This window comes from Lissotriton helveticus, chromosome 3_1 (assembly GCF_964261635.1).
Source record: "Lissotriton helveticus chromosome 3_1, aLisHel1.1, whole genome shotgun sequence".
In the NCBI taxonomy this organism is placed as follows: Eukaryota; Metazoa; Chordata; class Amphibia; order Caudata; family Salamandridae; genus Lissotriton; species Lissotriton helveticus.
The window spans coordinates 275,628,662-275,655,389 of NC_136061.1; the positions used below are offsets into that span (position 1 = coordinate 275,628,662).

The window sequence follows — 26,728 nt, forward strand, 5'->3', positions numbered from 1 at the left end:
TTGGAGTTTTGTGAATACCTTTTTAGGAGCCCCTAAATATAAGGCATTGCCGTAGTCCAGACGGGACATCACCAGACCCTGGGTCAATAGTTTTTCAGATTGGGCCGGGATTTTTCTAGCCGTCCGTAGGAGGCCATAACAAACACCGGCTGTTTTCCTTGCTTGGGTGGAGAAGTTAAGATCTTCATCCCGACAGATTCCTAAACTCTTGATCTCATGTTTAGGGTTAGGTGGTGTGCCCATGCAAGGTGGCCACAGGGTTTCATGGCGGAAGTGTGATTGGTTGCCCAAGACCATGATCTCCGTCTTTCCACTATTGAGCTTGAGATGGGACATGTTCATCTATTCGGTGATGTCGCTGAGACAGGTGTAAAGATTAGTGGGGGAGTTATGTTGACAGAGAGACCACCAGCTGGGTGTCATCAGCGTATGTTAAAAGCTTAATTCCAAATGGGGTGACTATTTTCTCAAGGGGGGACATATAAACGTTAAAAAGGGTCGGGCTCAGAGAAGAGCCCTGAGGGACCCCACAGTGTATGGCAGTAGGCCTGGAGATAAAATTACCATCCGCTACCTGAAATGACCTGTTGTCCAGAAAGGATTCCAGCCATGACCAGGCCGTCTCAGCTATACCGAGGTCCCTGAGCCTATGAACCAATATCGAATGGTTGACGGTGTCGAAGGCTGCGCTTAGATCCAGGAGGATCACTGCCATTGATCCTCCTGCGTTAATGATCTTTCTCGCCTCTTCGACAACCGCCAACATCGCGGTCTCCGTACTCTGGCCGGGTCTGAAGCCAGTTTGTGAGGGCCTAAAGAGATCATTGATTTCAAGGAAGTGCGAAAGTTGACGGTTGACACATTTTTCAGCGATCTTGCTTATGCCTGGGAGCAGGGATATCGGATGAAAGTTGCTTAACTCTAGAGGATCTAGGTACGGTTTTTTAATTAGGGCTTTAATAGTTGCTTTTTTCCAGGTACGTTGGACAATACCCTGGGCCAGCGAGGTGTTAATCAGTGTTGCCATGGCCGAAAGGATGGTAGAGGCAACTGATTTTAAGATGTTAAAAGGTGCCGGGTCTAATGGGGATCCACTTTTAATTGTGTGAAGTATAGAGAATAGAATATCTATAGTCATGGGGGTGAACCGAGTTAGACGAGGTTCGCCCGTATGTGGAATGGAGCTGGATTGGTTGGAAAGGGAGGGTATGTCTGGTATTTGTGATGGGAGAGAGTTGAGGATGTTCTTGATCTTTAAGTCAAAAAATTCAGCTAGTTCATTGCACCGGCTGACCGACGGTTCAACCGGGGGGGGAGGGGGGTTCCAGGGTTTTGAGAAGTTTTTTAGCAATTTCAAAGGTCGCCCTAGATGAGTTAGTTGATGATTTGATTTTTTCCTCGAAGAAGTTTGATTGAGCAGTTTTGAGAGCCTTTTTATAATTGCGAATCGTGCGTTTATATTCTAGTTTTTTCATAGGGTCAAAGTTTTTTCTCCACTCTTTCGTTTTTTTTGCAGATCTTTTTTAAGAGGCGTATTTCCTGGGTGAACCATGGCGAGGTAATTTTGCCCCGAGGTTTGCAGGTGGATTTTTTTGGCAGAGTCTTGTCCAGTGACTCGTCAATCCATTTAGAGAACTGGGTCAGGGACTAGAGATGGGGAGGATTGCTCCAAATTATACTTCCATTTTTCTAGGTCTAGTGTGGCCCAAGGTCGAGTGGGTTTGCTAACTGAAGGCTTGGGGCGCGCGATGGTGGGAAGCCGCCAGTTTAATGAAATTAAAAAATGATCTGACCATGGTAGCGGGGTAGGACATAGAGACATAGAGTCATAAGATCGGGAATGCTAGAAAAGATAGGGTCCAGGAGATGACCCATTGTATGGGTGGGGTGCCTACTTTGCAGTCTGAGCTGGAGGGTTTCAAAGTCTGATATTAACTCAGCGGCTAGTTTGTCTTCATCCTTGTCGAAATGGATATTGAGATCCCCAAGGATCGTAAAGGTGGAGTGCTTGGCGGCTAGCATGGCTGAATGTTCCATAAGTGAGTTATAAAATTGTCCTATAGGACCTGGTGGGCGATAGATGAGAAGCCCCGACAGAGATCTACATGGGGAGATTTGGATCAAGAATAGGACGTTTTCACAGTCTGTGATGGGGCTGCCTTGGAGGTGGCAGGAGAGATGGTCCCTATAGATGATGGCAATTCCCCCTCCCCTCCCTTTTGGATCGGTCTATATGTTGGATAAGAAAGCCAGGTGGAAGGGACTTAATGATGTCGGGGTCTGAGTCAGGTCCCAGCCATGTCTCTGTCAGAAAAAGAATATCCAGCTGGAGATTTTCTACAGTGTGATAGATTTCTACAGAGTGTTTGGGGAGGGATCTACAATGAACTAGTGGGATGTGCAATAGGGTGTGAGTTATTTGTAAAGATTCATTCACGTTGAGTTTGTAAGGGCAGTGAAGGCAGTGGTTGGAGGAGTTGTCCCCAGGCACAGAGTGTAGGCATGGGGATTTAACCTCACATTTCATTTGTAGCAGTGCTTCATCCACCCGGAACCTGTTGTGTGCGCTTCAGATAGAACTAGAGAGCACGTTTTGGGTCCAGACTGTGGAGCCTCTCTTCCTCTTTCGAAAGATGCGGAGGCGGAAAGAAGGTGGGAAAAGTGATGGTCTGCCCGTTGTGAAAGGGCGTAACAACCTTTGGCAAGAAAGAAGGACGGGTCCTTAAAACCACCTTGTCCGGATGAACAGAAGGTAAAGGAGGTTTAGAAGAAAGAGCCTGGAGCTCACTCACTCTTCTGGCAGAGGTGATACCTATCAGGAAAGCCGTCTTGAGAGTGAGAAGACGTAAAGGACAGTTATGAAGAGGCTCAAAGGGAGCGCACATCAGATATGTCAAGACAAGCTTCAAGTCCCATTGAGGCATTATGAACGGCACTGGAGGAAACGTGTGCGTAATGTCTTTCAGAAAACGGTTAACAACCAGGGAAAGTAAAAAGAGAACGTTCATCAGGGAGCCTTAGAAAGGCGGAGATGGCAGAAAGATAACCTTTGACAGTGCCCAGAGCAGAGCCCTGCTGGGCCAAGGAAAGGAGGAACAAAAGGACCTCGGAAAGAGGGGCAGAAAGGAGATCCACAGCCTTAGCTACACACCATGCCACAAACTTGTTCCACCTGCAGGCGTATACTGTTTTAGTGGAGGGACGCCTGGCTGCCAGAATGACATCACAGACTTCAGGGGGAAGATCGAAAGTCGTCAACTGTCACCTCTCAATCTCCATGCATGGAGGTGAAGGCTGGACAGGTTCGGGTGGAGGATGGTCCCCTGCTGCTGCAACAGAAGATCCTCCCGAAGAGGCAGTCGGATCGGGGAATCGATCACCATGCTGAGTAGCTCGGTATACCAGTATCTTCGCGCACAATCCGGAGCCACAATAATGACTTGGGTCCGGTCACGCCGAATCTTCTTCAGCACTCTGGGCAAAAGTGGTATAGGCGGAAAAGCGAACAACAGACCGCAACTCCACTCACCATGAAAAGCGTCACCGAGTGAGTGCCGCCTTGGAAATTCCAACGGGCAGAACTGATGACATTGCACGTTCTATTCGGTGGCAAATAGATCTAACCAAGGCTCTCCCCACTGCAGAAAGAGACCTTGTGCCATGCCAGAGTTCAGACGCCATTTGTGATCCATTATGCACCGGCGGCTGACTTTGTCCGCCCTGGAGTTCAGAGAACCTGCCAGTTGTTGAACCACCAAGGTAATGCCTTGATGTTCCAGCCATGTTCAGAGGTGCAGAGCCTCCTGACATAGGCTCCACGACCCCACCCCACCCGGTTTGTTGCGGTACCACTTGGCGGTGGTGTTGTCCGTGAACACCTGCACTACACTTCCCCGGACATAGGGAAGGAATGCTTTCAGTGCAAGTCGAATCGCCCGAAGCTTCAAAAGGTTGATATGGAGCCGGGACTCCGCCGGAGACTAGAGGCCTCTGATCTCCGCCTCTCCTAAGTGGCCTCCCCATTCCAGGAGGGACGCATCAGTCACCATTGTGTGCCCCGGTTGGGAAAGGGAGAGGGATCTGCCCTTGACCCAATCGCGATTTCATGAGCCACCACTGCAAGTGTCGTGCAGTGCCTTCCAAGATCTGGACATGATTGGACAGGTTGCCCTGATGCTGTGCCCACTAGAACTTCAGGTCCCACTGCAGAGACCGTATAAGCCACCTGGCATGTTGCACTAGCAGGATGCAGGAGGCATCAGGTCCAGTAGCCTGAAACGCGGGATAGAGGCTGAAAGATCGGAATCATAGCCTGAATATTCCGGACTCGCTGCTTGGGGGATAAACCCGAAACCGCGTCAGATCCAGAACCGCTCCGATGAAGGGGAGCTTCTGAGAGGGACTCAGGTGCGACTTTGGCACTTTGATGGAGAACCCTAGCAAGGGCAGGAGGTGGGTGACGACTGCATGGGGCGAGCCCGCCTTCAACAACCAGTCGTCGAGGTAGGGGAAGACTGACAACCCAGACCTGTGCAGGTGAGCTGCGACCACCTCCATCACTTTCGTGAACACCCGAGGGGCGCTGGTAAGGCCGAAGGGGAGCACGGCAAACTGAAAATGCTCCTGGCCTACTGTGAACCGCAGGTAACGCCGGTGGGCCGGCAGGACGGGGATGTGAAAATATGCGTCCTGCAAGTCCAACGCTACCGTCAAGTCTCCAGGGTCTAGGGCAGCCAAGACCTGAGCCAGAGTCAACATCTTGAACTTCTCCTTCCAGAGGAAGCGATTGACGTTCCTGAGGCCCAGATGGGGCGCAAGCCCCCTTTGTCCTTCTTGGGGACCAGAAAGTAGTGGGAATAACAACCACAACCTACTTCCGGCTCAGGAATACGCTGGATGGCCCCCTTGGCCAAGAGGTCCGTGACTCCTGTTGGAGAAGCGCAAAGTGATCCCCCGACATGTGGTGGAACTGAGGTGGCATGGCTGAGTGGTAGACTCGAAGAGGAGGGAGTAGCCCCTCCGGATGAGCTGCAACACCCACTTGTCGGAAGTGACAGAACGCCAATGGGGAAGGTGATGGCGAATCCTGCCACCCACTGGCTTGGGATGCGACTTAAAGCTCAGACTAGGAAGGCTTTGAGGTAGACGTCGCAGGAGCGGAGGTGGACCGAACCTCACGCCGGCCTCCGGAGCCACCACGGTGGCCGCCTCGCCCACAGGCCCGCTGAGTCTGGTTCTGCGCGGGCTTTTGGCTGAACGAACGGCTAGGGGTGCCTCTGCCATGACCACGAAAGGAATGAAACGAGGACGTGGACGGGCGCATGGTGGAAAGGTCCACAGACTTGGCTGTAGCTCGAGAGTCCTTAAAACGCTCTAGTGCCGTGTCGGCCTTATCACCAAACAGGTGAGTGCCGTCAAAAGGCATGTCCATGAGCGAACTCTGGACGTCCAGGGAGAACCCAGTGGACCGCAGCCAGGCGGGTCACCGAAGTGCCACGGTCGTGTAAATTTCCGAGGTGTCTAAGCCACAACAAATGGCAAACCTAGCCGCGTCCTTGCCCTCAGCCACAGCCTGAGGCAGCATAGTCTGGACCTCTTTCGGGCACCGGGGTAACACCTCAGCCACGGAACCCCACACCGCGTGGGAATAGCGGCCCAGAAGGGATGTGGTGTTCACTGACCGCAGTCCTAAGATGGCCGAAGAGAACAACCGCTTGCAAAACTGCTCCAATCTCTTAAGAGTCATTATCCGGCGGAGCCGTGGGAAAGGCACTCTGGGACGTAGAAGCTTGAATTACCAGACTTTCGTGTGTAGGATGAGTGGTCAGAAAGGCAGGGTCACCCGGCGACGGGTGATGCCTGGCCACATTCTTATCCACAGGGGCCCCCGTGGCGGGCCGTGACTAAGTGCCAAACAAGACTTCGGTGAGGGCATCATTAAAGGGCAGCAGCGGCTCCAAACAATTGACTGCCGGCTGGAGCACCTCAGTGAAGAGATTTGTCTTGAGGGTCACCGTGGGGAGATCGAGGTTAAGGACCTCAGCAGCCCGACGGAGCACCACTGTACACGAGGTGCCTTCCTCCTCAGTGGGGGGGGGGGGGGAGGCAAGCCCTGGATCAGAAGAGACATCGAGGCCACCGGCCTCCTCCAAGTCATCCACCCAGTCCTGCTCGGAATCACACTGAGGAGCAAGCAGGTCCTCAAACCCTCCCAGTTATCCTCCGCCATCCCCGAAGGCACAGGCCTCGGCGGTGGGGCAGTGACCAGTGAAGGAATAAGCGGCGCCGGCACCGCCAATTCGGATCCCAGGCGGGGACAAAGCCCTCCAGGAACAGGGGGCAGAGGCGGAACCAGCAGGATCCACTGCAGCTCCAAGGGCGGCGCCTGGCCCGGAGCCGGCAGCATGGGACCGCCTGGCGCCGGAGCCAGGGGCACAGGATCCTGTGGTGCAGGGCCGGAGCCGCTAACGGCATCGGAGCTGGATCCTCCGAAGGAGTCGACGGACCAGTAGGATCCGGACACGGGACCGCGGGGCCCGAAGGCGCACAACGGGAGCCCGAGGCCTAAACAGGCGGTCCATAGCAGCAAGGAATTTTTGCATTTGTGCAGGAGTCACCGACGGACCCGGGTAAGGAGGGTAGGCCGCGGGACTCCCAAGGAGCCGCAGGGGCGGAGCCCCTGTCCCCCTCGTCAGCATTCGGGGACCGACTGGGTGGACATCGGAGACCAAAAACGATTCTTCAACTTTTTTTTTAGCTGTCTCTTACCCAAATCCGAAGGGGAAGAAGAGTTGTGGTGACGATTCCGTGAGCGGTCATGGGAACGACCCCTGGATCCGGAACGGGACGGTGACGAGTGCTTAACTTCAAACAACTTCCGGCACCGCTCCCTCAGGGTCTTGGGGGCCATGGCCCTACAGTCCAGACAGGACCGGAGTCATGGTCGCGCTCCAGGCAGTAGAGATAGACGTCATAAGGATCCGCCACCGACATATTTAGGCGGCAGGTCCCGCAAGACTTAAAACCAGGCATCCCTACGTGCACCAGAGAAACCAAAAAGAAAGTAAAAAAATGACTAGGGTACGTGCTCTAACCTGATCTGCGCTTACTGGCGCAGAAAAGGAAAGAACTGACGCCAGCGATGCCAGGGTGGCGCCTAAGTAGTCTCCATGCCGTCCTCTCGGCGCATACGGCGCCAGCGACTGACTGACGCGGAGCCGCAGGACGCCACCTACTGACGAGCAGTGGTACTGCTAAGCAAAACTTTCCGGATCCAGTCGAACGTCTGGGGATATTCTAAGGTAAGGAATCTATCACTAACCTGTCTCTTTTGGATACTGATACGCGACATTCTATTGAGAAAAATTACCAAGTAGAGAATGAGTGAGTACATGGGAGTAAGTTGCATAACATAACACTGTCACCGGACTATGTCCGCAAAACCCTAATTACTTGTAGGGGGAGCAAGAGAAAATTAAAAAGATAGCTACATGTCCTCCCAAGTATAAACACAATATTTGCAAAATGTAGGAAAAAAACGGAGATCTTTTTCGAATTATAATATAATTCTGTGCTTTTTTATCACTCCAAACGTCACACAGGACTTAGAATCCTCCCCCACATTGTGTGTGGCCTGCCACATCATGAGGCTCCCCATCTAGGACTCGGGAACATCCTGTCGTACTGTAATTTATCATTTACTGCCAGCAGTAGTAATGCGCTCTACCCCTCTTTAAGGATCATTTACTATATTCCCTTGATCTACCATCTATTCCTGTATTGGTGTTTCCCACACAGTAAAGTAGACTATTCATTCTGACTGCCCTTCCTGTTTCCCTCCAAGAAACAGGTCTGTCAGGTGTACATGCGGACATGTTTTTACATTGGCAATGGAACAAAGAGCATGCGAGTAAGGACAAGCTAATCAGGGCATTTAGTCTAGAGCGAGTGTTAGATGCAGTGGTGTTACACTTTCCTCACACAGAACGGGAAGGGCACCAAACAGGACACAGAGGCTTGCCCACTTAGTTGCAAATCCGACAGTGTTAGCACTGGTCCAACGCAAAAAAGAACATTGTACTTCACTAAATAGCATGTTTTCTTGGCCTGATTGGACCCAAGAATCCCTAGGGAATTCTACTGGGAACCCCATATTTCAGCAGTGATATCAGCGTTCAGCAAACTCAAAGTAGCTCTTACAGGCACATGCTTAAAATGAGACACAGAAATGGGAGAATAAAAGGGGATAGATCTACTAGTGCGAATAGAAGAGGAAATAACCATTACTCTGGCCGATTATGCATACATCAGTGTGTAAGTTTTCCAATTATGTGTAGATCTTTAAATTGACCAAAGAGTTGAATAATCACTAGCATTAGATTACCTGTCTCAAAGTATATTTCTTTTAAGATCTGCAAGCTCTGCATTATCAAGCTATATTGAGAACTGTACTACACCTGTACACAAAGCAATCTTTTATTGAAGGCTTGACACTAGGACATCATATAAGTCAATAAATTATATTCAGTATATATTCAGTTTTATAATATTCTTAAATAATGACATCTGTATATGACTCAGTCATGCAATAATATTACAGATTATGGGCCTATTTCAACTTGATTTGACAAGGACGCCAAAAGTCAGCTCATGGTTTAAATCCAGTTTTTGTTACTGACTCATGAGATAAAACACAAGTGACAGCAATTTATACTTTCTGGATCAGCTTTACTTTATGTGCTGTTAGAGTGATTTAAAGTGTTTAAGAGATGTAGATAAAAATGTACATTCATATCTAATGTAAACATGTTTAGTATACACAGTACTGGCATCGGGAATGTCATAAAACACAGCACAGTAACTTGAGAAACTATCATGTTGTTATGTTTCAATCTGGTGGAGATAATTATGTTTACAAAGGGTGTACATTCAAAAGAGATAGTGCAGTAAAGTGACTATATCCTTCTATATCAGTTTATTTCACACACACATGGGACGCCTTTTACAGTTGAAATACCACCATTCAGGCCAGTAATACAAAGTGGATCTGTTTTATAAGGCGGACATTTCTTAATTTTAAGAGTAATGAGCAGCAGTTTGCGCTTACATTTTTGTCTCTCTGCCAGAGGACCCCTGCAGCATGCCGACAATCCACAAGAGATTTCCTTGAAGTCTATGTGATTGTCACGATTTTCATCAAAAGCATTAAACAATCCTGCAAGGCAAGAAGATGAATTAAAGAGCGTTTAATTTTTAAATGCCCCGCTGAGCAGTATTTTAAACTGTCACTTACCTTTACTATCATTTCATCAAAAAGAGGCTGTGAGTAGTAAGTAAGAGGCTTAGAGCATTACAACTGGGTTATAACAGAAACAAGGCAACTTTAGGGAGTTTCCACCGAGTTAAATGGAACAAGAGATTAGTCAACTGTCTCGACTACATCCAGAAGTGATTTCAAGTAATCATGCCCCTCGTATTCCTCGAATTCTTACATTTTCTCAAAAACACGTCATTAGTATTTACTTAAAAATTGCCTGCAAGTGTAATGGCAGCAGCCAAAGCCCCTGTATTTAACTTATGTTAAGACATTTACTCATAAGGGATCTTACCCTGTGGCAAGTGCCCTGGATGAGAAAGTACCAATAAAGCTTGGGACTGCACTCCTGTGACCATGCCGGTGTGGGACAACATCGTTTTCCGGCCAGGATTCCCATCCCCCCTATCACCGTTCATGCCGGTCTCCTTCAGCCTAGACTCAACAATGCCTCTGGTCCTTAACCCCACAAAGAATGGGGGAGCAGCGAGGGCCTTACAGGACTAAAGAACTGGTTAAAGATGGACCACATCAAAGGGCTAGAATATTCACCCTCTATGCATTTGTCAGATTCCCCTCATGGCGAAAAATGACCAGGGTGGAAATGTTGGGAGAGAGAACTGGTCTATGAACTTTCACAGAAAGACTAGGACAAAATATTAGATCGGGGGTGTAGATTCGCCACAGATGCATGCCAGTGGGAAATCCAGTATAAACTCCCCACATACTGGTAAAAGACCCTGGCAAAAATCGCGGTAACAGTTCATTATAAGGTCTTGAACTATGACAAATTTTTATTCACCTCACCGGCCGCTGGGATGTAGGCACCGGTATGCGTTAAGAAAACCTTCATAAAACAGAGAAACTCACTGAAAAAAATAAAGGTTAAAGTGGAGTTCTACATAAGCAAGGTAGTAAGATTTTACCTTATGGTAAAAAAAAAAAACTTAGAAATTTACTGAAAAAAATCAAAGGTTAAAGTGGAGTAATATAGAGGTCTTCGAACAATAAAAAAGAATGTTTAAGAAAAAAAAATACTGGAATTCACTAGTAATAAATAATTGACATAATAAGTAGAACTTACATTGTTATGATGCACTGTTTATGACTGCATATATTACATCACTGATGACAACTGAAATCTACGTCAGTCGTCTGGTTCGAACACTGCAAGACCATTTTAATCCTGAACTAGGCTTCTGAAGCAGAGAGATGTCAGTCGTCTTTTTTGCTGCCTCACTAACCAAGAACAAGACAAAAATACCCTTTTCTCTTGTCGATAAAAGTACAAGCACTGGAACAATGACGTTGGAAGTTTGATTCCCCAGCGTTGCTCTTTATCTCATTGAAATTCCAAGAGGCACTCCCAGCAGCTTCTTTATGACTTCTACATGGGCACTTGCTCCAAGAATATGCCCTTGAGCACCACCTACAGGTGTGTTGTGGTTTGTACCTTGTTTGGGTTCTGGAAGGGAATGGAATGGGTTTACAATGTGATATTCCAATGCCATCCATTATTGTGTTGGAGGACAGTTTGATGTGGGCAGAGGATCCGTGAGGACGTGTTTCCTGTGTTAGAGTAGTCTTTGAATAAAGTGGAATACATACCTTCCTGTGTGTCAATACAAGCCTGATTTTGTGTGTACTGCTGACGCGCACGCAACAATTTGATGACGAGTGGATGTGTGTCCTGGGTTCAGAGAAGGAGGAACTATGGGCCAGATGTAGGTCGGTCGGTAACGGCCGAAAATCGGTATTTTCGGCCGTTACCGACTCGTAAATCAGATTTGGTATGTAGGGCCCAGAATTTTACAGAATCGGTAAATTTACCGATCGGTAAATTTACCGAATCTGTAAAATACAGAATCGGTATTTTTACCGATTCGGTAATAATGAGATGTAGGTGGGACTCTTCTGAGTCCCACAAGCCTTACAGAATCGGTATTTTACCATCAAATATATTTGATGGTAAAATACCGATTCCGGTGTGCATGCACATGTGTGCATGCACACCTGTGCCATATGACAGGCAGACCTGCCCTTAGGGCAGTTATGCCTGCCACATGGCCCCCGAACCTTTGTCAAAGTGACACCCCCTGCACCCTTGTCAAAATCGGTATTTACCGATTCGGTAAATACCGACCGGTAATGCCCCATTCATTCCTATGGGCTTCAAAGCCCATAGGAATGAATGGAGCATTACCGGTCGGTATTTACCGAATCGGTAAATACAGATAATTACCGATTCGGTAAATGGAACATCTGGATGTTCCTACATACCCCCCTTCTTATTTACCGATTCTTAATTACCGAATCGGTAAAATTCAGTAATTAAGGATCGGTAAATAAGTTCTACCTACATCGGGCCCTAAGTCCCTACCCACTTGTATTAATTGTGAACTGCAAGACCACTTTGGAGATGTGGCGAAAACATTTAGAAGTTATTGGCTAAAGATTTTGCACCTTTTGAACAGCTGGGTCTGAAACTATATCAACGACATCATTTGAAAGAACAGCGCATTCTAGCAACTACATTAACACCCGCCAGGCGTAACCCTCGCACTCTGCCCCATTCCTCCTCATCCGCACATCTCCCCATACTGTATTCCTCATTCTGCAAAAGAACCAACGTACAGATTTGTCTTGTGGTGGTCATTTGTTAGCCGCAGTTTATTTAGGAATACAATGACAACATTGTAACTTTTGTTGTCTAGTCTCTCTTGGCCCTTCTGGGTCGTTTTCTTTGGTAGGTTGGGTTTGTGCTCTCTTTGCGCGGGGAGGGAGTAGCTTCTGTTCCCGGAGTTAGGCCACGACTCGCTACCTTGTCCGATTCTTGTTGTGCCCTGCCATTCGGCAGGGCTTGGCTGCGAGCACCGTCTCCGTTTGCTACCCTCCCCTCTTTGGTACGCCGCCTCACCCAGCCGTGAGACATCTCAAAGTGAGTGGTCTTACCATCTGCCCATCTTACCATCAGCTCACCCAGCCGTGAGGCATCCCAAGGTTAGTGGTCCAATTCTGCCACACCGCCCTCCGGTGGGCCTCCTTACCAACCATTAGCCGCGTAGTTCTATCTCTGCTTGCTTGTATCTGCTCGTCAGCACAGCGACATTGCTGTCCTTTAGGTGTGGGTGAGTGGGCAAAAGATTCTTGTATAGGTGCTGCTCCTCCGCTCTGTCAGTGAATTTAGGAGCTTACCTGAGGGAGCAGACCTTATATTCCCCACCCCCCATGTCACCCCGCCTGGATAGGTATCCTCGCTTATTTGGGGGTTTGGATGTCACCCGGCCCCCATTGGCGGGGGGGCGGCACCTCTTCAGCAGCCACCGCGGGGGAAGGAGGGCGAGGCAAGGTTGTTTTTTCGCACCTGGTCCCTCTGCGTGCCAAAAACCGGCCGCAAACTGGATTGTTCCGGGGTTAGGGGGGGCGCATGGCAATCGTTATAGCACCGGCTCTCTAGCCCCCTTCGTGTACAGCCACTGCAATTTCAGACACCTATAGCACACATCCTCATTCTGACATCATCCTGGAAGCTGCAACGTCTCTTGCAGATTCCTATGAGCACAAATTGACACACCACGTTGCTGCTGGTGTGTGCCGGATCACGCTAAGTGACCTTACATGGGGGCCATATTGGATTACATGTTGGATGACAGGGCACACATTGAATGAGTGTGCGTGTCCGAATTATCTATAAACAATTCAATTTGCACTAGAACACATTGAAGGAGTGTGCGAATCGGAGGCGATCGTAAGCGCAGAAAACAGGTGAGGGTTAGCAACCCAATTACAGGAGGGTTAATGACTCATTTGGATACTGGTTTTTAAGTACTGTTGGGAATTTTTACAAGACCTTACAATGAACACTGCTAGTTTAACATGGCACAATAAGATTTCACCATTAGCCCACCACATGCATTTTGGGTTTCTATAGCTGAACCTTCGCTAAGGTGGGTGGAATGGAAGGACTGTTTTGTTAAACCCCTCCCAGGGGCGAGTCTTCCTCCCCTCCCTGCCCACTTAACTGTGTCTCTTACACCTTCTCAATTACACCCCTGACAATGTGATTTGGTGCCTTAAAAGGTCGCAGTTTATTTCAACATAACATGGTTGTACAATCTATAGGTCATTCATAAATATCCATGTTATTGTATACTTTTGTTGTCTTTGTACATTGTTTTTCTTAATTTGCTTCTAGACACTACAGACTAGTGTGAGGTGCCCCTTTGGCCAGGCCTCTGTATTTCCGGTTCCAGGATTCAACTTGCTACTGAATATGGACCTGCCCGGGCTGCAAGTGCCATTCCGTTTGCCCTGGACCCTTTGTTGGCCCGGGAATCTCAAGTCGAAGAACCTGTGTCTCGCGAAAACCCAGCCGTTGGCCCTGCATATCTTTGCCCTGATGATCTATAGCTTACGTCTGGAGTTTTCCATCGCCCCCAGAGCCACAGCCCCTCTCCATGCTCTGCGCACTATGATCTCTGAAAAACCACTTTGGCTGGGTGGACTAGTCTTCCTACAGCTGTGAGGTCTGTGTGCATTTTCTAGCGCTTTTCTCATCACTGCTATCATTTGGAACCAGTCCCCGGCCACCCCTTCCTTAACATGCACATGTGATCCTGCACATGTTCACTGCCTGCAAATAGGCCCAGTTTGTCACTATTCTATCAATATTGTGAGTAGCCTAGCTCATCCCAAGCCTCAGCAGTGTTGGAACTCATGATTAGTTTTGCTGCCCCCAACAAGCTTTTTTTGATACTGCTGTGTTGCCGGGATGACGGGGAATAGGCTTTCCGCCAACCTACTTTCCCATGGACCATGTAACATTTAAGCAGCTTTGCACTCGTCCTGGGTTAATTCCAATATTCCCCATGTGCCTTCCTTCGCCAAAAGACCATTGCTTGGTTCATCCGTCGCCCCATGGTTGCTGCCCTCTTCCCTCCCCCATAGTCAGCGGGCTATGACTTAGCCCCTACGGGTGCTGGGACCTGATGTGCCATGCCTGTTTGAAGCACTTGTAGCCACTCTTTCCTCTTGTACCCATTCCTTATGCGTGGTGCAACACCCTCCATTAAGCAGCAGCCCGTAGTAAACTGGGAACCCTACTCTGACCTTAAACAAAACTCCTCGTCCCTATTGGTGTTACTTGACCTTGCAATGGGGTGGGGTGGGGGCTAAGCGTTGGTGTATGAGGCTGGTCCCATTGACTGTGGATGAAGGCATGCTTTAATTCCAAATTTTCTCTGTCTGATTTTTTATCCTCTGAGACCATACAGCTACAATATGGCACGTCAGACACAAGGAGCCAAAGATTTGCTTAAGAAGTGACTGATAGCAGCAGGCGAGCTGCCATGTTTAATTTCTTTCAGGAATCATTAGCCTGTATGGTCCCATAGGTGAACGAGATGGACATTGTTCACTGCACCTACTTGGCAGTGTCTGTTCTAACCCAGTATGTTTAGCAGGCATTATGACTGGGAGACGGAATTACTGCCGCTGCTAACCAAATTACATGTTGACTATTGTCACAAAAGAGCAGAAAACATCTGGTTTGTGTCACCATCTTTTCTCGACATGCTGCCCTCTTGCATACCTGATATATTTGCCTGTTTCCTGCTGACATAAGTAAAGAGGAGTCAACTGTATGCAAGTGCATTTGATGTCATATTGTGCTAACTGCTTGCTTTAATTCATTTTCCTAAGTTATACAATGGCTCATTAAGATGGAAGTGACTGTTGCCCTCCCCGCCTTCTCCTGTTGTGTACGCAACGGGACTCCTCGTTACCATGCCGTTAGGCCAGCCCGCTTGGATATCCAACAGAAACAGATCTCAAACATGTGGCCTTCGGGCTCAACCCCGACATCATCAGCGAATGAGTAATTCCCTGAGCCCTCCAGCTGGGACGTCAAGTAATAACGGTTTAAGTAAGAAATAGCCAGACACCGCAAGACTGTCTGCAATCTCTCCCAAAGCAGGGGAGCCAGGCAACTCTCTCTTCACCCACTACTCCCAGAACTTCGCCGGAGCCCCCTGTTCCGAACAGCTCTGGTTTACGATTGAGTTTCAGCTGTGTCGCGCCCACTTTGGCCAGGTCAGTGTCGTGTACAGGCACCCCTAATCCCAATTATAAATGTGCTCATGTTTACTATTCAGGGATAGTAATGTGTGTTCCAGCAAACAATTCCTGTGACCACCTCCCACTTCTCGTCTGTGAGGTCCTATTTTTGATTCTAATTGGATGTTGTAGTAACCCTAAACAGTATTTTTTTTTTGCAAATTCTCGGTAGTGGACTCGCCCACATTAATATACATTTGATGAAACGGTATTTAAGCAATTTGTTTACGGAACATTCTAAGTTGCCCCGGCGACCCTAATAAATATGTCTGGTATCTAGTCAGGCGTGCGGCCGCGAGCTCTCCTCCTGCAGCAGACTGCACTGCAAACCCCAGCTCAAATGACGCACTGTGCTGCTGCTTGCAATCGACTTTGAAGGGGTGGGGGTACGTTCGAAATTACAGTCTACCATGAACACAACTCAAGCATGTTCTACCCAAGACATATCTCGGACTGCTAATCACCTTGCGACATGGCATGGGTGCTAAGTTCCAGAGTTGCATTATTAAATAGGCCATGGCAAAACAGATAATTTCTTACAATAAACAATGGGACAGGGGAATTCAGTAAAGCAATCGAACCCAATATAGCCCCCGCGGTCTGGGAGGCCCACTTTGGGGCTCTCTATCAAGATACTAATTCCTGCCCGGACGTAGAGTTGCAACTGCCCTTGGGTTTTCAGGATTTTGGAATGGAATTATCCCTGGGGGAAGTGGAGTCTGCCCTAGAGCGCTTAGCAGTGGGGAAGGCGCCAGGTCTGGACAGGATACCCGGGGATTTATTTAGGCATCACCCGGACATCTGGGGCCCATACCTTCTCATTCTCTTCAATGCCATTCTCGGAGGTATGACGATCCCTGGGTCGTGGCTGGGGGCAGAGATTGTACCCATCCACAAGAAGGGTTCTACTCTGCTCCCCGCCAACTACAGGCCTATAAGCCTAATAGACGTGCCCCAAAAGCTCTTTGCGCGCCTCATCTTAGATCATCTCCTAGACTGGGTCGAGGACAATGACATCATGAGCCCCCTCCAGGCTGGCTTCAGGAAGAACACGTCGACCATGGACCAAATTTTTCGCCTCCTTCTCCTGTATTGGAAGACGGTTACGCTAGAGGGAGGTCGACTGTACATGGTCTTCGTGGACCTGAGGTCAGCCTTTGACCTGGTCCCCAGGGGGAAGTTATGGGAGGTTCTGCAGAAGCTAGGAGTACCCCCCCACCTCCTTAGTATCATCATTAGGCTGCATGAGAACAACTTTGCGCAAGTGAGGTGTGGGAGGGATGGTAAGCCCTCGGGCAAATTCCCGGTCCGCCGAGGTGTCAGACAGGGCTGTGTTCTGGCTCCGGCACTGTTCTGTCTGTACATTAACAGCGTCATTCAACATCTTGACGCTGTTAGGGACAATGATGCCCCGGTTTTGGCAGGAAGGAGGGTCCCGGCAATAATGTTTGCCGACGATACCCTCCTTATTTCCAAATCCCCTATGGGGATCCAGAGGATTGTGGACGGTTTTGGTCATTTCTGCCGTCAACATGGGTTGGAGGTGAACACGGAAAAAACTAAGTTCATGATCTTCAACCCCCCCCACCAAAACTAGACCCAATCCAAAACTGGGGGAAACTAGCCTCGAAAGGGTCTCGACCTTTATATATCTGGGGGTATCACTCCAAGAAAACTTGACATGGGACTCTCAGGTAGCAAGATCTAGGTTGAAACTTTCCCAGCTATCGGGCGCACTCTTGAAGGTGTCCAATAAGTCCACCTTCAAGCCCGTCAGCCCGGCCTTGGAAACGTATAGGACCCAAGCGAAGGCAGCAGCCACCTACGGCAGTGAGCTGTGGGGACACAAAGCAGGGAAGGTTATGGCAGGGGTGGAAAATTGTTTTCTGAGACGCTTACTTGCTCTCCCGCAAGGCACACCACTCCTCCCCCTAAGACTTGACCTGGGCCTTCCCTCTATTGCTGAGGACCTACGGTCGAAACCTGTGAAGTTCTGGCACCGGATATGGACCACCGAGGAACTGCATCATTACAGGCAGGACCTTATACATGTCATGAGGCTGAATGTTAACTGCAAAATCCCTTGGCTGGCATTTATCAAGTCGGAACTGTTTAGCCTGAATTTGCCAGACTTATGGGATGATCCAGCTCAGGGCTGCCGAAATATTTCGCGTAAAACCCTCGCCCAGCTGTACAAGAACAAAAACCTTGTTGACATGGTCAATGCTTATGATAGTGGCACCTTGACGGGATGTTTTATAGTATCCAAAAATTCCTATGTGTTTGAACCTTTTATGGATTTTATTTATCCTCTTTTGGCGAGGAAACTGTTCCTGCAATGGAGGTTTGGCACGCTCCCTACTAAAGTATTCACCTTTAAATGGTCGCTAGGGGGTGATAAACTTTGCCCATGCTGTAAAGCCAATGATGAAGATGATTTGCACATAATGTTCTGTTGTCATGCCTACCGGAGCCCGAGGAGGCGCTGGCTAGCTCCTCTGTGTCGGAACCTGGGCTTTAGGAAGTATTTACAGGCCTACAGGGTTTTGAAAACCAACACCCTGGGCCACATTGTGTTTGCGGTTTCCAAATTCTTAATGGCAGCATGGAAAATAAGGAAGAAAATGTCTGGTTAATTTATATTACCTTGTATTTTTTAACATTGCAGGTCCAGTAGGATTTTTATTGTAAATATTGTGTTTTAAATGTATGTATTTTCACTGCATCTTTTATGGCCCATGTGGCCGAAATAAAGAATTTTTGGATTGGATTGGATTGGATAATTTCTTACTATGCCGGTTGGATCAAACGTTCTTTAGATAAGAACCTGCGTAGCATACTGCAAGACTATGCCCAGAATTTAAAAAAATTCTGCTTTGGGGAAGCACAGCTGCCCATTTCGTAATAAGACGGAGGGTACACAGCTGGGATGCGTGCTCACGCCTCTTTTCCCCCAAGTCTTCAGCCTCGCTTTCATGGCGAGCACCAGATATTGTACACCGAAAGGAGCGGCAGAATTAGACCTTGAAATTAGCATGCCGAGTTTAAATCTGATTATGTATCTATCACTACATACACACAGACTAGTCTCCCAGACCCTATCTGTGCTATATAGCCCCTGGCGACCTACGACCTACAGCACTGGCGCTGGCCAACCTACCCGCCTATAACGACCCATACTGCCCCAAACTGTCGCCTTTCCCTCCATTTTCCTTCTTCTCCCTGCAGGGGGAGGAGGGGGGTTGTGTGTTCACTCCGGGCCGTGTGCCCTTATTTAATCCCCCCAGTTGCCTACAGCCTCACCCGCTGGTTGGGGGGAAAGTGGGGGGGGCGTAGGCTACCTTGGGGTGACCATTCCTGGTCGCCCCCTCTTTCACTAGCTTCCGCGATGGGAGGGGGAGGGCTTCCCGCTTTCGGGCAGCGTTTGCCCCATGCCCCCATCTGTTCCGCCACAGGTTTCATTACATTGCTGCAACTGATGAGTCCAGCAAGATGTCAGCAGACCAGAAGAATGCCAGATGCCAATAATAAAGGGTTGGGGTTGTGTTGACCCAGAAAAATACTAGGTGTAATGAAATTATAGTTTTATTTGCTTCCAGATCCCTATTGCCAGCGGAGGAATGATAAGGGCTTTAGACCATTTCCGAGATTTTGTCTGGGGTAAAACTATTATTCAATGTAACCACAAGCCCTTAGTGAAATTGCTAGCTACTGAGGGGAGTGTGAATCCTTCTGCAAAGATTACGATGTCCATGCGCATGAAGGACAAGTACAGATACCTCTACCTGGCAACAATTTAATACATGGGTATTACCGAATTCATTTAATTGACAACAATATTGTCCCAAACCAGAAATTTATAAACATTATTTTCTTTTATTATATCACAAAAAAATCCTATGATTGGCAATACAATTCCCTCAAACTACTTGTTGAATGTACAAAATTCTTCACTATACATAATTCGTATTTACAGGGAGCACCAAAGCAAGAATATATACATAGAATCCATTCATCGCCTAATAGTTCTACACATACCCACATGCATCAGTCATACCATACACAACTGTATAACATCAAACTCCACTTTACAATACATAAAAAAATGACAATAGTACAAAAATTATACAAACAACATAACAACAAAGTAAAGAAGGGAGCGCCGACGCGCGTTTCGGAGTAGGACTTGTGTCCACAGTTCCTTCGTCAGGAATCAGTAGATGCAAGGCTTTCTGGATAGGGTTTTCCTCAATGGATATTTGGACAATTTGTGTGATACAGCAAAACTGGGGCTCAATATCAAATGTCATTCAATGAGAAACCAAACGTAATCCTAGAAGGTCATATCTTGGGTTGAAGGTAAGTGGTCCTAAAAGTATAGAAATACTGACATGACACCTTGAAAGCGATGAGGTCATTATCGGCAATGGATAGTCTGGTCCTGTCCTAATTCTTCATATGGCATTTTTCGAAATAATAGTCCCACTTGTCTTTAGCTGGGTACATACAGTTCGTCACTATGCAGTACCAATTGTTCCATGTAGTTAAACAAGGACAAAGAGTGGCGCTGAGGTGCGAGGCCTCGAATTAAATGCCTGGCGGTATGCTCAATCAATGCCTAATTTGACCCATGGTTGCTCATATGCGTGTGGCTGTCTTCAAAAAGTGGTGTTCAAACCCTCTTCACGTATCGCTGAAGGACTACACTTACCTAACTGTGTATGTACCTGGTACAGACAATGTGGTAGCAGATTGTTTATCTAGGATGCCTTGTCCGTTGGAGTACTGTGAAGAGGATCCATGTAACGATGCCCATGTTGCTTTGGTACATGATGGTGGTACGCCCGCTATAAAAAAGATGATTGGATAAAGACGCATGGAAATGATAATGTCCTACAAGGGATATTTAGGTACTTGTGTGAGGATTGGCCAAGAAAAGAACAGCTTAACGGGACTTTAAGACCTTTTTTTTTTTTAATTAGGCCAGAGTTTTAGTATAAAAGGACTTGATTCTTAGAGGAAGCAAGAGAATTCCTCCGAGGGGGTTGCCTGATTTGGTTATGTGACTTTTTCATGAGTGGCATTTTGGTATGGTCAGAACGAAGTGGGTGATGAAGGAATTATTTTGGTGCTTAGGGATAAGATTGGCCATAGAGAGCTTTGTTAGAGTGTGTGCTAGTTGTTGTTCTGCTGATAAATCTTTACTCACGCTAAGATTACCTTTGAGCAATTGCCTAATTCCTAGGCAGCCTTCGGAGTGTGTTGCAGTGGATCTACTAGGTCCAGTTGGAGAGTATGTAATTGTGCTCACTGATCTTTTCTATAGATGGCCAGAAGTGGACATGTTGGACCGAGCAGACACTACTACTGTTTCAGGGTTCTGGGATAAAAAGTTTCTGACAGAAGGAATCCCTGCGGTGGTTTTGAGCGATAATGGAGTACAATATGTATCTAATGTATCAAAAACGTACTTTGAAAGAGTAGGTGTCAAACACAAAAAAACTCATTCCTTTATAACCCAAGTGGCAATGGTATGGTGGAGAGGTTCAACTCTGTGAATATGGAAGTAATTCAGTCTGTGTTGAGAAGACACAGTGATTAGCAGAATGAAGTAAGGAAGGCGGTATGGGCTTATACAGTGACTACAAATGAAGCTACTGTTTTTGATAATGAGGGGAAGGATTTCAAGGAGTAACTACAATCCTGCATGGTTGTGTGACATTAAGTTGGAACAGTGGTCACCAGAATTAGTGTGGAAGAACTTAAAGGCTCATTAGAGGAGTAAATCTTTCTATGATGACAAACAGGGAGTTAAACCTGTTCAGATGAAAGGTGGTGATTGGGTACGTTTTAAGAAACCCGATAGGGCACCCAAAGGGGAGAGTCAATTTTTTGCCTCAGAGGAGGTTGTGGAAGTTTTACAAAATGCGGTCAGGATGAATTGTAGAATAGTGTGGAACCTCAAAAAGGTGGTATTCCGTTCGAAAGTTGTAAAATTATTATAAAGAGAATGTGAGTGGTGGTAAACATTTTCAGTGGTTGGAGGAGGACTGGTCACTAGATATGGCTGGAGATGTACAGTCAGCACCGACAGGAATTGACAAATAAGATTTGCATATTAAGTTGGGTTTTTCATTGGATGGATGTGGAGAAGAGGTGAGGAATGGCACTCATGTTGTACAGGTATCTAATACCAGCCAAAAAAGAATGGAAAAAACTGGGTGAGGTAAAAGTAAATTACCTGGGTGGTTGAAGGATTACGTTACAGGTTACTGATGTATTTGCATGACAAGTTAACTTGATATTTTTTTTATACTGTTCTTTTGTGAGTTTTGTTTATTACGGGGGGAGATGTGTGGGGGTTTTTGTTTATTAAAGGAAAGAGATTTGTTGTAGTTTGTACCTTGCTTGGGTTCTGGAATGGGTTTACAATGGGCTATTCCAATGCCTTCGAGTACAGTTTGCTGAGGGCTGAGGAACAGTGAGGATCTGTTTCCTGTGTTGGAGTATTCGTTTAATAAAAGTGGAAAATAAATAACTTCCTGTCTATGTGTCAATACAAGCCGATTTTCTTGTATATAGCGGACAGGCACGCAACAAAATGGGCTAGGAATTATGGTACTCATTCCTGCTGCTTGAGTTTGCGCTGTAGCCTGGCACTTCAAACGTTTATAGCAGTTCATAAATGTGGTAGAGGTGCCTTGTATGTATTACATGAAAAAACATTTGTCCAAGATCACACTGCTGATGCTAACAAATTGACACGTCCAGTGCCTTGTAATCACCATGCAATCGTAATGGAACCATTTTACTAAAAAGCGTTGTCACCAAATTAGTACAATGTCAGACTCACCAGAATGTGGACCACATGTAGAATCAAATGCTGTTCCTTCAAATCCGAGCTATCGAAACTATGGCATTATCTTTACTGCCTCATCACTCTGCTGTAAATACAAACTCGGAAAAATACAGAGCAGTAACACTTTCTTTTTGCATTAACGCTACCTTTGAAAACAAGTTCACTGCTTCTTTGTCCCTGCAGTTGCTTCTACTGTGGCTGCTTGATGATGAAGACTCCATGCTGACAACAAAAGAACACTTCTTTTGCTTCTGGGTGTTAACACCTGCTCACTATCCACTCGTCGTTGCAGCTCAGTATTCACGCTGTTGAGCAGACACTTTGTCTTGCACAGTCTCCTCAGTGAGCTACTCCTGCCCAGCAGCCAGCACTGACACCATCTGCTAGTGCATTTGAGGACAGCCGAACAAGACTATTCCTCCATGTTCAAAGGACCTACCTGCATCACTTTAGAGGCATCTTCCTCTATTAGAGCCAGCTTCCAAATGCGATCATAGTCCTGTACAATGTCCACGCAGTTTCTTTTAACATGTCACCAAAATTGAATCGTTGAAGGACATTGTCTTCATGCACGAGTCTGTTGCCAATCAGGAAGGAGGCGAGTTCTTTATTTTATGTTGGGCTTTTTGGTTACAGTCACATTCTTACAGCTCCGGTTAGGGCTAAATTCTCCCTCTAATTGAAATCAAATTACCAGGCTTCCTCCAGCACACAGACACCAACATTCCAAGCAACATCAAATTCTCACAGCATCCAAGCTCACCATTCTACAGCATACTCACTCAACCATGCATACACAGGCACATCAAGTAACTGATTTTTGACTTGCTGCCTCCCATTCTTTGCCAATGTTTCATTCATCGAGGCTGTGTCAAATCTTTGAAGAGCAAAGAATTTTTCTAAAATCAATCGAAAAATGGCTGTTGACGGCTTGCTGTTTACGTGACAAATAAATATTAAATCACCTTTATAATGATAAAAGATCACCACCGCACAGGAACCATATTACACAAATATTGACAGACCTGGATAAGTAAACTCTGCCTACCTTCACTCAAAGACTGGTGAATGGGGGGTGACACCAAAGGACCAAATGTTTCTAGGTCAAAACGTCCGGTTCTCGACTGGGCTTTTAGCAACCAATAGCGCTTTTCAAGGTCGATTATGTCGGATTCTTCCACTGTGAAAATGAAGAAACATCTATGTTAATTAATGGCAGGACTGAAGTACTCCTCGAAAAGGCATGCAGTCAATGCGTGGCCTTCCAGAGGGGATCGAGATTTTCACAGGGCTGTGATTTACGCAGCATGTAACAGTTCAATCAAAATGCTGTACATGTTGTAAATCAGGCCTTGGTAAAAAAAGACAGGGTCATATGCTACCACACAGCTGAACTTGGCAAACAGTACATGCAACAAACTGGTGGACTAAGGAAATTGACCACAAAAAGTTATAAGAACATCTGACCGACCACTGAACACTGATCAACTAAAGACTTGCACAATGTATACATACAGGCTATGACCAAAGAGCTACAAAGGCATCGGAAATGTCTCAGTACCTAGAAATGTATCACTAAAACATAAAGGGAGGATTAGAAAGTAGAACAACAAACTAATAACAATAACTGAGGATTTCTCCACCACCACTGCAGAGAACTTCCAAGCACAGGGCGAGAAGAGGGAGGCACAAGGTATGCAGGGGCGGCCTTAGGCATGTGCAAGCTGTGCACCTGCACAGGGTCGCCACGCCAATATATATCCTTAATATAATAATCCTCTGAGGATGGATACATATTTGCGTGGCGGCCCCTGGCAGGGATTTGGCGGTCTCCGGCTCTGTTCCACTTTCAAACACCCTGACCCCCCCCCCCCCCCTCTTCCCTGGCCTCCGTACCTGCGTTCCTCCTGGTTCCTGATTGGCTTCTTTTTTTCCCTACCCACTGCTAGCCCGCTGGTACAGGCGTATATAACATTGCAAGCAAAATGAAGAGAATTCGAGTACACAAATCTGGTTATTCGAAACGAAAGAGAAAGGTGGCTCAGCAAGCTTTCGTAGCGAAACGGGAAGGAGCAATCCTGAACTTTATCACCCAAGGGAAACCTAAAGATGGAGAATTCTCTGACCACAGTACTGCTGATGCACAAGGTAAAACAGGCGTGGACGACCATAAACTAGAACAAAAAAATGATGATATCCATGAGCAGAATGATACTCGTGGTGGCCCAGGGATGTTTCCGGGCAAAGAGGCCACAGATTCTTTCACTGTGGGGGGGCTGTGGGTGCGGGGCCCCTGTCATGGCCCTGCAGTCGTCTGTGCCAGTCCCTCACGTTGTGTGTCACAATATACCCTCCTCCTCCTAAATGTTATGGTTCTGAGAAGAATTCGGAAGGGCAGTATCAGCCACAGGTACTGGTCATCTAACGCCTTTTCTGGACGTTTTATTAAAACACCTTCCTGAGCTCTGGGGGGGCTCCACCCCGCCCGGACCCCCTCTTCCGGGGCCCCCTACCTACGCTCCCTGCCCAGGGCCGCCATGAGCCTAGAACTGCCCCTGAGGTATGGTTTGGCTTGTAAGTTTGTGAACGTCCACAAAAATGTAAATTTATTAGGATTCATAAACTCCAACTGGTCCTCTCATTTCCCTTGACAGAGGTAAAATATCTCCAGGTTTGCTGTGGAATAGCGGAAGAGCTTTTTCAACGGAGAAAGCTTTTTCCACAAACGGAGAAAAAAATAGCAATACATCTGCATCTTGTCCTCTATCCCCCTTTGTGTGATTTCCTGAAAACCCGAGATTGTGTAATGTGTAAATTGACATTTCACAAAGTATGGCTGGAAAGCTGCACCTAGTGAAGCTACTCTGGGAATATTTAGGACGTGAGAGAAAACATTAAAGAGATGCAAATCACCGCCCATACTTTGATTTTTTTTCATGAATTGGGCCCTAACTATTTGAAAATGATACACTGCAAAAAAAGTGCAAGAGATCAGTTTGTTTGAACATCTTCAAATAAGAATATTTTTTTCAGGGATAAAGTAGTTAAGAAGCAAAAATAGGCAATATGGATGCAAACAGACCGAGAGCTGAAAAAAGACTTCAGCGGAGCTTTAGAGAAAGAAAAAAAAGCACAACTACCCCATCCTCCTCCCCTCCACCCCCCAAAGGCTCGCCTGTAAAACAGTGAGCAAGATTAGTCGAATGTAGATAATGAGAACGAGAACATGGAATCTAGCAAGAAAAGGCCAGGAGTAAGGAAACGAAAGATGGTCTGAAACAGCAACACGCAATGGCAAAGCCAATAGGTCTCGCCTACGCGAGAGCTATTGACTTTGCAAATGTTGTTTAGTAATCTTGCACAGCAGCGTGACCGAGCAGCATGGCTGAGTAAACTTTTTTTACAGTGCTATGACACGACCTGCACTCACTGCATCATAGGAATTATTTTCTTCTGGCAGGTGGGCAAGACTGGCAACAGGAGGGAGGGTGGGACGGTAAAAAAAAAAAAGGCTATGGCGTGGTCGGCATTGGCTTCATCCTAGCACTTTTTTCTTATGGTGGGTGGGTTGGGGGTGGGGGGGGCAGCACAGAAAATGGGAGGTTGTGGCTGGGAGGGATAAAACATACCGGACAACGGGTGCAGGAGGTTTCAGATGGGAAGAAGCAAAAGGAGCATGGGGTGGGAGAGGACGAAGCAACAGAAGCACAGGGTGAGAGTGGATGAAGCAAACGAAGCACAGGGTGGGAGAGGAAGAAGCAACAAAAGCACAGGGTGAGAGCAGAATAAACAACAGAAGCACGGGTTGGGAGCGGAAGAAGCAACAAAAGCACGAGGTGAAAGCGGAAGAAGCAACAGAAGCACGGAGTGAGAGCGGAAGAAGCAACAGAAGCACGGAGTGAGAGCGGAAGAAGCAACAGAAGCACAGGGTGAGAGCAGAATAAGCAACAGAAGCACGGGTTGGGAGCGGAAGAAGCAACAAAAGCACGAGGTGAAAGCGGAAGAAGCAACAGAAGCACGGAGTGAAAGCGGAAGAAGCAACAGAAGCACAGGGTGAGAGCAGAATAAGCAACAGAAGCACGGGTTGGGAGCGGAAGAAGCAATAGAAGCACGGGGTGAGAGTGGAAGAAGAAACAGGAGCTTAGTGTGAGAGCGGAAGAAGCAACCGAAGCACGGGGTGAGAGCGGAAGAAGCAACCGAAGCACCGATGGGTGGGGATTCGGAAGAAGCAAAAGAAGCAAGGGGGAGGGAGGAGAAAAATCAACAGAAGCACAGAGGCAAGGTGGCGAAGAAACAAGCTCATAGGTATATGAGAGGATGAGCAAAAGTGGCACAGGAAAGAGAGAAAGAGTCAATACAAAGTGGAGGTGGTAGGGAAGAAGCAACATGGAGCGGGTGTGAGAGGAGCAGGGGGTGAGAGGAGCAGGGACGGTGAGAGTCGC

At 47.3% G+C, this 26,728-nt stretch overlaps 1 protein-coding gene across 3 annotated transcripts in view; it reads right to left on the reverse strand.

Moving 5' to 3' along the window:
* The window catches only part of USP32 (ubiquitin specific peptidase 32), a 1,745,589-nt gene that overhangs the window by 1,016,480 nt on the left and 702,381 nt on the right, over positions 1-26,728 (reverse strand). For all 3 annotated transcript variants that reach the window (XM_078679804.1, XM_078679802.1, XM_078679803.1), the window contains exons 6-7: positions 23,335-23,466; positions 9,107-9,214 (exon numbers count right to left, since the gene is read on the reverse strand). In XM_078679804.1, the coding sequence (XP_078535930.1) occupies positions 9,107-9,214; positions 23,335-23,466 (240 nt within the window). The remainder of the gene's footprint in view (positions 1-9,106; positions 9,215-23,334; positions 23,467-26,728) is intronic.